The following is an 11852-nucleotide window of genomic DNA, read 5'->3' as shown; positions in this document are numbered from 1 at the left end:
TGGTCCATATGTGGGAGGAGACTCCAGGACTCCATTGGTTGTCTCAATAGGACCATGCCCTGATGTTGTTAGACATGCTTACAAACCTCGTTGTTTGCCTATTGTTGTTTGTTATCAACATTATCCTAGCCTAATGATAATAAGCCCCAAATCTGCTAAGTCTTTGGTGATTGATGCACTTGCATGTTTTCAGGAACAAATTAATTTCATTTATGTTTGCTGATAACACCCATAAATGTCTTGTTTAATCTCTTACTTTAGAAACTTCTGAAACTTCTGTGCTGCTATGGCTGCTAGTGTGTGCTGCCAATTTCTATTGCAAGGCTCTGTGATCTGGCTTTGTTGCAAAATAAATAAATAAATTTTAGAAAAGTAATAATCCTTTTGTTCTCATGCTTATAGCATTTAACTGTTTCCTTCTTATTATTAGCAAGAACAATTAGCTGTACAAAAACTTATAGAAACTTAGTAAATATAGAAACATGTAAAAAGTCTTGATAGCTTTCTTATTTTTTAATTGTAATGCTCCTAAGAGAGAACCTTGGGAATGGAGCAATCACTGAACAGAAAATACAACACACACGCGCGCACACACGCACGCATAGGATAGGACTGCAAAGGAAGCCACAAAGAGTCTTTCAGCTGATCTCGCCAAACAGACTCTGTTAGGACAAGGATGAAGGGCATAACAAGACAAGGAATATAGGAAAGGTGGTGAGAGCACTGAAAGGAAGATATGAAGGGACAGTGCTTTTACAAAATTCAAAGGAAAACAGAGAAACGAGAAGCACAAGAAAGAACAGCAGAGAGGAGACAGTCATATCTGGACTTAGACTTGGACACACTGGTTTAAACAGAAAAATACCACACAGGAAAATGTGTCTGCAGTGGAGAACCATAGAACATGTTTTATTGCAATGCTGAAAATATGAGGGTATGCATAGACAACTGATCCAAAAACTGAAATGAAACTGGACCTTATTGATTTATTTATAAAGAACTGAAGACGTGAAAACTATCAGGCTATATTTCATTTTAAGACAGCCTAATTTGTTAGGTAGCTTCTGTTTTTTGTATTTTGTGGCATTTCAGCCTCCACACCAATGGAGGGCAGTAATGTACCATCTGGGAGCGCCAACCACCAAGAAAAATAACAAAGGAAGAAGAACTATACAGAAAACTATTCATGCTAGCTGGGTACGAGCAGGAAATCTTAATTGTATTTGTTTTCAAATTTAGGCTTCAAAAATAGAGCGACAGTTTTCTGTATGAAGACGAAAGGAGACGGATATCATCAGCTTTATATTTTGACAGTAATTTACTGGAATAGGTTCAGATTTACTAGATAGCATCCTTTCTGTCGGGACGACACCAACACACCGTTTTCAACATTACGTCCCAAGGCCAAGGTAAGCTTATTCAGCTCCCTCTATAATACTCTAATCTGCGGGAGCGTCGTTACATCCTGTTCGATCAGGCCAAGAAAGCAAACACGTTCAGTTCATTTCAATATGTTAGTTAGTTTGTTGCAAACAAATTCAAACCCCAACAATTTAATTCCGTCACAAAATAGTGATGTCTCCTGTAGTTTTTCCAGTGTAGACAAAGTACACAGTAGATGCTGTCAGTGTTTACTACAGCTAGCAGCCATTTATCCCCGTATACAGTTACGGACGCTCTGCAGTCATTCCCAGTATTACTGGAATAATTCTGCACATTCCCACCCTTCTCTGAACTATGGTGTGTTTTTGCTATAGTCAGGAGATCATTTATTCTAATTACTAAATCTTTTACAACATTATACAATCAGTAACATCTGTCCACCCCCTGCTGTCACCTGTCTGTAGGTGAGCTCCTCCGAGTCTTCATGGCTTCATCAGAGGTAAACATGCAGGAAATGAATGAGGTTGTGATCGTCACCTTACCGGAGTCGGGGAGCGAGGACCTCCCCTCTGTGGCAGAGGAGGATAAAGCAGTGCTGGTCACTGCAGAGTTGACCCTCAGACCGGGTAACACATACTCACTGCACACATGGCCTTGTGGTCAAAATGTAAAATAAATGGGAAGGGGCAAATTTACTGAAAGATATAAGATGAGTAATAGTGAGATAGAAATGCAAAACTGCTATAAAGAGACAAACAGGTCCAAAGATGAGCAAGATGTCGACAAAAACACAAAATAAAAATATGCAAAAGTGCACGCTACAAAGAAATGCAACAAACACAGAAATGTAAAATCACTGAACATGTACAAAAATGGAAAATAAATAAAATAAAATGACTGTCATACAAAGTGAGAGAGATACAACATTAAAAATAAACTCAAACAACTGTAATAGGATGCAGAATAGCTACATAAAGAACAGAAATACTGTAGGTGGACTGCCAACTCCACTTACTTGACAGTCATATATATACAAAATAACATATTGTACATGAAATCACATACAGCAGATGTACTGATATGCAGAAGTTTGCTGTTTTTTCCCCCTCAGGGAGAATGTCCTCACAGTAGCACCAATGGAAGCAGAGGCCATCAGAGCAGATTCACTGGCAAAGGAAGACGCAGTCATTGGTAATTTGAACTGAACTTTTCTTTATTAGCTTCAGCTGGATTAATTTTTCTTGTTTTCCACTTTGTTTGCATAATTTTCTGTAAAGAATAAACTGCCGTGCCATTTTTCACTCTTCTGAATTTTTCAGAAGTAAATAAAAGAACGTGTAAGTGATGGTTTACTTTACAGTTTACTATGTGTCCTTATGAAGATGTTTGCATCTCTGTCTTTGCAGTGAAATTAAGTGAAGAGGTGGATGTGGAAGCTGACGTGTTCTACCCAATCACATGCGGAGACGTCAAAGCCACTCTGATCTGGAAGAAATTCGTCTGCCCTGGGATAAATGTGAAATGTGTCCAGGTACACAGTCGTTTTTAAAGCACTTAGCTTGTCCTAAATCTACACTGACTTGTTTTTCTTTCCTCTCTGATCAGTTCAATGAGCAGCTCATCAGCCCAAAGGAGTTTGTGTGTTTAGCAGGGAAATCCACTCTGAAAGACTGGAAGAGAGCTATCCGACTCAATGGCACCATGCTCAGGTCTGGACTTGTTATTAATAGACAGTAACTGTAGTGGATACAAACCCCACTGTGCAGTATATTTTTCAACACAATGTAATTTGAGAGAATCCAGTATTTAACCTTTTCAGAGTGCTTGTGTGCAGGACTTCTTATCAGACTTGATCGTGTTACATTGTGTGTTAGTTTGCGATCTCAAATCAGCCTTTTGTACTGTCGTCACCTCGCTGGGCGGGCGGGTGCCGTGGACACCTAAGTTTGTGAATGCAGTAATTGGAGAAAGAGGCAACGTAGGAGCTTCAAATTGACAGCATAGGTGATTTCACTAAAAATCGTGCACAGGTTTGAATCTCAACACACCCACTGGTCGGACATGTTGACGCTTACATATGAAAGATCTAGCCAGGATCTGGCCTGATGGCTCGATTTTCCCCCGATATTTAAAATCTTTCACACAAGTTAGCCATCATATGATTCCTTCCAGCGTGGGCTGTAATATGATGAGTCTGTCTCAGGTGTAATATGAGAGTATTTAGGTAAAATGAATGCTGCCTGAAATCATGTGGCATCACTGAGCGGCTTAAACTTCCTCTCACTCTCATAACTGGGTTCAACCCATACAAAGGCTAAGTCTCTTTACTCCACCTTTAACATCATCATGTCTTCTGCAAAACTTTGACTTTAATAATAATAATAAAAATAATAATAACAATAGACTTTATTTGAGGGCGCCTTTAAAAAGCCAAGGTCACCTTACAAAGAACAACATTAATAAAAGGAGCAATAGTCATTAAATACATAAAGAAAGTTAAAATTGCAAAACAGAACTTGATAAAAGATAAAAATCAGCACTAACGCGAATGAGCCAGTTTGAACAGATGTGTTTGGAGCTGTGACTTAAATACAGGAAGAGAGTTTATATTTCTAATGGCTGGAGGCTCTGCTCCTCGGAGTGTTGAGACGTGAGGACGGAACAGTAAGATGAATAGCAGATGAGGATCTGAGAGGGCGAGAAACAGTGATGATATGGAGCAGGTCACACAAATAGGAAGGAGCAGATTTATGGATACACTTATACGTGAGAAGTAAGATTTTAAAGTTTATCCTTCTATGGGCAACCAGTGAAGCTGCTGAAGAACTCGGGTAATATGAGCTCTGGACGGAGTACGAGTTAGAAGTTGGAGTTTATGAAGGGACCTTTTAGGGAGACCAAATAGGAGGGAATTGCAGTAATCAGTACGGGACGTAATAAGACTATGGACAAGGATGGCAGCAGCATGGGTAGGAGGGAAGGGGCGGAGTCGGTTATTATTACGTAAGTGGAAGTATGCAGACAGGGTTATGTAACTAATGTGAGGCTGGAATGAAAGAGTATTATCAAGTATGACACCCAAACTCTTAACCTGAGGGGAGGGAGCGGTGGGAGAACGTTCAATGTTAATGGAAAAACTGTGGGATTTGGTTAAGATAGAGGCCGTGCCAATGAGTAAAACTTCAGTTTTATTACTGTTAAGTTTAAGAAAATTGGAGGAGAACCAGGATCTAATCTCGATAAGACAGTTTGAGAGGGAGGTAAGTGGGACGGATGAATTGGGTTTAGAAGAAATGTAGAGCTGGGTGTCATCGACATAACAGGGAAAATGTATATTATATTTTCAGAATATATGTCCAAGAGGGAGCATGTAAATAATGAATAAAAGAGGCCCTAATACTGAACCCTGGGGCACACCAGCAGAAACAGGATAGAGACTTGAAGAGCGTGATTTCAATTGGATAAACTGAGTGAGAGATACGAGGCTATCCAAGCAAGGGGGGGGGGGGGGGGTGTATGTGGGGATATTGTGAGAAATGGTATCAAACGCTGTCAAGAAGAATGAGGATATATAGGAGACCAGAATCAGCTGCCATCAGAAGGTCATTGGTAATCCAGAAGACAGGCTTTAACTAACACAGTGGGAAGAGGGTCAAGGTGACAGGTGAAGGATGTAGATTTTTTTAATAAGATTAGATACATTAATAAAGTTCTATCTAATCTAATCTAATCTAATCAGTTATGGAGGGAAGAGTAAAGCTTGAAAATAACTGTGAGGAAGACAGTGGGGGAAACAGGAAGTCTACTTCAGAGTCAGAAGCTCCTGCAGAGTTAAGTTGACGGTAGATATCTGAGAATTTACGAGTGAAAAAAGAGACAAGCCGGCTTGTTGTTCCCGACAGCAACCAGTAGAGGGCCTGGTGGTCTCACAGTCTTGGGTGCAATGCATTAAAAAAGAACTTTTTCATTCAAACTAGTAATTTAAAGTGCTTAAATGTACTTTTTTTGTGTGTGTATATTTTCTTCCCTCCCCTGTTTGCATTTAATTTATTCATAAACTTGTAGAGAATCCCACGCTCTCTGGTTATTTATTTATTTATTTATTGTCTATACTTAAACTCTCCCCTAGATATTTTTTTTGGCCTTTGGTTTGCATTGTAACTTATTTTCAACATGTTTTGCGTCACGATGGCACTCTTCTGTCAGACATGATAGACAGTTACAGCAAATTGTGCCTAACAGCCTTTCATCATATTTAATTTCACAGGAAGATCATGGACTCTGGTGAACTGGACTTCTATCACCACACAAAGGTCTGCTCCAACACCTGCCGCAGTACTAAAATAGACCTGGTGGGAACTAAAGTGTCCATCAGCACTGATTCGTCAGACGATGTGATTCCCGCCACGCCTTCATCAGCTGATTGTAAGTCCTTTTACAAAATGATTTGGTGCAAATCAAATACACTACATAAAAAATAATGACTGTGATGAAGCAAAAATAAACACTTTAAACAGTAAAAATTAACAGATTCTATACAATGTAGCTGCCATCGCCAGTGCGTGAATGGGTGGATGACTGGATATGTAAAGCGCTTTGGGGTCCTTAGGGACTAGTAAAGCGCTATATAAATACAGACCATTTACCATTTATACACTATACTGAAAACAAAAATAACTTTGCAGAGTCTTGGAGTGTGTTACATCTCCATGTGCAGGTTTGCAAACATGATGAGGTCAGAATCATGAAGATTAATCAGTAATCTTTTGCATTAGCCTCACTTAATGTAATCCTGCCAACACAGATTTTAGGTTCGGCTCTGGCCCCATGTATGAGTGTGAGCACAGTTTTAAGAGCTTTTTAAATCCTTCATCCAGCAGTATAGTCACAGGCAAACAGAAAACCAATGGCACCATGCTCAGGTCTGGACTAGTTATTAATAGACGGTAACTGTAGTGGATACAAACCCCACTGTGCAGTATATTTTTCAACACAATGTAATTTGAGAGAATCCAGTATTTAACCTTTTCAGAGTGCTTGTGTGCAGGACTTCTTATCAGACTTGATTGTGTTACATTGTGTGTTAGTTTGCGATCTCAAATCAGCCCTTTGTACTGTCGTCACCTCGCTGGGCGGGCGGGTGCCGTGGACACCTAAGTTTGTGAATGCAGTAATTGGAAAACGAGGCGACGTAGGAGCTTCAAATTGACGGCATAGGTGATTTCACTAAAAATCGTGCACAGGTTTGAATCCCAACACACCCACTGGTCGGACATGTTGACGCTTACATATGAAAGATCTAGCCAGGATCTGGCCTGATGGCTCGATTTTCCCTCGATATTTAAAATCTTTCACACAAGTTAGCCATCATATGATTCCTTCCAGCGTGGGCTGTAATATGATGAGTCTGTCTCAGGTGTAATATGAGAGTATTTAGCTCGATGCTTTGGCCCCATGTACGAGTGTGAGCACAGTTTTAAGAGCTTTTTAAAACCTTCATCCAGCAGTATAGTCACAGGCAAACAGAAAACCTGACTTGTTATTTCCAAGCTAGTTTTAGTGAAGACTGGGAAAACATGTTACCTGTGAAAAATCCCATTTGGCAGTAATTCAGTCACAGTGTGAGTGACTTTGCATCCAGGAGTACGTCATTGTTATAAATAAATATAAAGTGAAGCCACGCGCAGCACAGATGAGTGGAGCTTCTGAACCAGCACCACAGTCTGCACTGCAACCACGTGTGCCGTCTCTGTTGTAGTGAATGGAGCTGCAGCATCATTTCCAGAGGTGATGGAGGAAGCTTCAGGCTGGGTCACAGCCATCGGAGGTGATCAACAACCTACATACACACAGACACCATCAAGTGGAGTCACCTGACTCAGAGAGGTAATCATGTTACTGATGTGTGTGTTTGTGTGCACAGAGGACTCCATCGCGTTCTGGCGTGCGGTGAAGGAGGCAGGGCTGCTGGAAGAGGTGGTAGAGGACTTCCAGAATGAGCTGCAGGAGGTGCTGAAGGGGCTGCAGGAGAGAGTGTGTGACCCACCGCTGCAGGTCAAAGGTTAGAAACACACACAGGTGTGGGTCGGTTAGTCACCTGCCACAGACGACTAATAAAAATACTGATCGTGAAATGACGCAGCGTGACTGCTCTGTTTCTCAGATGCTGTTTTACTCAACAACATAGTGCAGAACTTTGGAATGCTGGACCTTGTGAAAAAGGTTCTGGCAAGTCACAAGAGCCAGATGGACCGTTACAGAGAGCAGTACACTCGCAGCTTAGCCGGTCAGTGCAGAATCCTAAGTGGTCTTCCTTGTGCTTGTGATTTGTGTAACTTTGTAGAAATGACTGCATTCTGCATGAAGGAGTAACAGCAATCTTGTGGTACTTCACCGTCTCCCCCTGTAGCCCTGGAGCAGCAGTGTGACGAGCACAGGAAGCGAGCCAAGGAGCTGAAGAGCAAATCACAGCACCTCAACAACGTCCTGATGACCCTCACGCCGGTGCCTGCGCCTCCCGGGCCCAAGCGTCCCCGGCTGACGCGTGCTGTCTCCGGTCCTGCCGCAGTCAATGCTGCACCCACCCAGATCACCCTGCCTCTTAGCCAGCTGACCAGCCTCCCACTGGGGAAGGTGCTGACTGTGGCAGGAGCCCAGCCCAGCACCAATGTTGGCGCGTACACCCTCCTGACCTCCTCGCTCTGTGGGTCAGAGCTTTCAGCTGATGGCTCTAACTTGACAGTTTTGTCCACTGCTGCCGGTCAGGAAGGGGCAGCTGGGGCCAGCAGCCAAGCAGCCTCCGGGGCCTTCGTTAAGTTGGTGGGACCTCAGTTCCAGCTGGTGACGCTGCAGGGTCTGGCCACCACACAGGGCGCCGCTGTCCAACAGCAGGTTGGCACCATCAGTGTTGTCGACGCCTTGGCAGCCACTGCCGACGATTCCGAGGAGGCAAACCAGCTAGATGATGATGATAAAGGTCAGCCAGAGCAGGTTAAAGAGGAAGACGGGGACCAGCAGGACCAGCAGCAGTGAAATACAGCCTGGCTGTTTGCTCCCTCGTCTGGCTTCTGATTGGCTTCAGTTTGGAGTGGACTGAAGGTGGAGGTGAAGGCCTATGAACCCTTTTCCACACCATTTCATGCATTTCAAGACATCCATAGATCTCCATTAGAAACTGAACAGGTGTTGTGACTGTATATTTCATCCGTAATAAAATATGTATCACGTCTGTCTGTTTATTCCACACAGGAAGATTGTTTAGTTTGATAATAAATGCTTGTTTTTTTTAAAGAAAAGTTCAGGACTTGAGGATTTTTGTAAAACGTATTTTTATAAAAAAGAGTGAAGGGATTTTTGAATTGTCCCGACCTTGGACGACTGTTTGCTGTGATGTTACTGGCTTCATAGATTCTAAATTCACTTGGATTATAAAACACTGTTAATGTACTGGGTCTTATATCGTTCTTTTCTATTCTACTTGAACACTCAAAGCACTTTGTACAACATGCTTTATGCTTTTCTGTCTAACATCCATCCTCTGACACATGCATCCGATAGCATGTTGGGATTTAGCTCCACCAACCTTCCAGTAGATGACCTGCTCCACCTCCTGTTCTTGGGATGCTTTGACCACTGGGTGTGGTCAGGAGAACACTTTAAAATGGGGGTAAAAAAACATTTATGTGAAGCTTAACCAGTACATGACTTATGCTGGCTGGAGTATGTATCATGAACTCAGCATTAACATGTAAATTACAAAAACTTTGTGTTATTTATACTTCACATTGAAGAAAGCAAATGTACAGGTATTTAATTGATCGTTACTCTTGTTGCGTTAAAGTTTTGTGACCCTACTTTGCATTAAAAGCTTTATTCTCCCCCAGAACATGAAGTTTATGAGTAAATCCTTCAGCTTTATAAGCAAAGCAGCAGATTGCAGCAGTCATTCCAAACTTAGACATGAGCCCCAGTCATCGGATGGAACTCTTAACTAGAAGAGATCTGCAGCAGGTTCTTTAGTTTTTGCATTTGCACACTTACATATTTCAAGTCATAGAACAAATGTTAATATTAGAAAATAGTCTTCTGTTATGAGAAAAAAGTAATTGCACTGTAAACCCAAGAACTGGTTGTGTTACCCTTGACAGAGCAATCAACTGTTGACTGGCACTGAGTCATTCACATTACTGTGGAGCAACATTGGTCTGTTTTTCTTTGCAGAATTGTTCTAATTCATCCACACTGAAGGGTTTCTTTCATGAATCACTTGTTTAAGGTCATGCAATTTATTCACTTTCCCTCTGGGGTTAATAAAGTTTTTCTGATTCTGATGCAAGTTTGAGTTTTGAATAAAGAAGTGTAAAACTTTTGGGGGTTTTTTGGCATTCAGAGGTGGACGTGCTGCATAACACAAATGTGCTCGAGCTCCAGGGTACAAACTGATGGCTGGACTTTTTCTGATCAAGAGCAGAATTCACTGTTATCAGTTACAGAAAGTCATCCAGGTGCTGAAGCAGCAAAGTGACTCCAGACTATCACACTACCAGTACCATGTTTGACCGGTTAGTATAATATAATGGGACTCAAACCTTCTCATCAGTGCACAGGATATTTTCCCTAAAGTCTTGGATCATCAGGATGCTCTTTGGCCAACCGTGATTTTCATCGTGGAACTCTCCAGTCTCTTTCGTTCTGTTGGATCATGAACTCTGACCTCCACTGGGCCAAGTGATACCTGCAGTTCTTTAGATGTTGTTCTGGCTTGTTTTATAACCTCCCAGATGATTCGTCTATGCACTCAGAGTAATTTTGGTAGAACAGCCACTCCTGGGAAGTTTCACCACTGTTCCAAGTTTTCTCCATCTGTGAGATTGGTGAACCACAAATGAATCTCACTAAAGTTTGCTGGAGCTCCAAATCCTTAGAAATGGCTTTGTGATGCTTTCCAGGATGGCATATGTCAATTACTTTGTCCATCCAATCACCTATCAGAGTCACACGAGGGCTAAAACCTTTCCCAGCTACCACAGGATGAGAAGCAGGTTATCTTTGTCTAGTCTTTGTTTGATCATTTGTCTGCGTATCTTTTTACATGGGCAGCAGGTGGCCCGGTGGGTCGCACTGTTGCCTCACAGTAAAAAGATCCTGAGTGTGACTCCACCTTTCTCCCCCTGTTCTCTCCGGGCACTCTGGCTTCCTCCCACAGTACAAAGACATGCAGTCAGTGGGGTTCGGTTAGTTCCTCTCAGGAAAAAAGTTTTTGAACCTCTTGATCAGCTGGGCCCTTTTTCTGTGGATTTTTCCTGTACCTTTGTGGGTTTCCTACAGGCACTCCTGGCTTCATCCCACAGCTGTTTAGTTCAACTTGTCATTGTAAATTAGCCATGTACATGAGAATTATACAGTGAAGGAGATATGCTAAAGCTGGTAGTGTAAATTGTTCAGTAAGAATAGAAAAATGCCAAACGAGTCTATTTCTTTGCTTAGGCTGCTGCCCCCGCGACCCGGCCCCGGACAAAGCGGATGAGGATGGATGGATGGAGTCTATTTCTATTTTTTTCTTCTGCTGTTTTTCTTTATAATAAGAAAAGGAATTTAAAAAATCTGCATATTCTCCTGTGGTGCTAATTCATACACATTCATTCATCGTGAATGACGCCTTTATTATTAAAGTGCTTTAATTCCTGTTCTGGGGGGAGACTTCTGACGCTTGCCCACACCGTGGCGCAACAGCATCCTGTTTTAATGACTTCACAGATTCATCAGTTTTCTGTCTCAGGATCAAATTCTTGGCATCTGCGGTGCTGTTATATTCATCCTGTAAAACTGTTTATCTATATTTTGGAAAACTTGGGAAAATGTGTAACAACAACAACAACAACAACAACAACAACAACAACAACAACAACAATAACCTAATATAATAATAAATATTCAGGTTGTGTAAAATTTAGTTGGCATTTAGATTCTGTAAAGTGTCAAAGTTAAAATGACATGCATGATACAGCAACCGATCAGAAACGTTCAATTTATGGAATATGAAGCGTACCATTGCCTCGACCTGATTGCTCCTAGATGTCCTATCCTGACCATACAAATGAAATGTTCTCCACAATGGTTTTATTCCAAATTACTTTAAGCTTTGAGCTGGCCTTGATTTTTGGTGTCGTTAGAAGTAAACAGAATTATTTTCATTGTTTGTTAATATTAATTATATATATTGTTTTTAAAATTAACGTAAGTATCTATTATGTCAAGTATTGTTTTGAATAATAAAACGGGAACATTGACACAAACCCTACATCGTTTTACTGGGAAATTCAAAATTGGGACAACAACAAGCAGCCTGAGAGTGCAAACAGCGGCCGCAACAAGAGAAACAACAACGTAAAATTGTTAAATCGCTCTCAAAGCGAACACCGCGCCATATCGTCCTGTGTGCAAAAAATCAAATACATTTAAAAAGAGGG

General features: G+C 41.5%; 1 protein-coding gene across 1 annotated transcript; it reads left to right on the top strand.

Annotated features, from left to right (window-relative positions):
* Positions 1-1104: 1104 nt before the first annotated feature.
* LOC113013480 (glucocorticoid modulatory element-binding protein 2-like) lies at positions 1105-9268 on the top strand. Its single transcript, XM_026154405.1, is given in 11 exon segments — positions 1105-1409; positions 1848-1994; positions 1997-2009; positions 2495-2574; positions 2790-2914; positions 2989-3092; positions 5651-5808; positions 7142-7210; positions 7307-7444; positions 7547-7669; positions 7793-9268. Coding segments are annotated over 10 exon segments (1560 nt in total). The 5' UTR covers positions 1105-1409; positions 1848-1867; the 3' UTR covers positions 8416-9268.
* The last annotated feature ends 2584 nt before the right edge of the window (positions 9269-11852 follow it).

This window comes from Astatotilapia calliptera, chromosome 20, assembly GCF_900246225.1.
Source record: "Astatotilapia calliptera chromosome 20, fAstCal1.2, whole genome shotgun sequence".
NCBI classification, from domain to species: domain Eukaryota; kingdom Metazoa; phylum Chordata; class Actinopteri; order Cichliformes; family Cichlidae; genus Astatotilapia; species Astatotilapia calliptera.
This window is presented reverse-complemented; position numbering and strand designations above follow the sequence as displayed.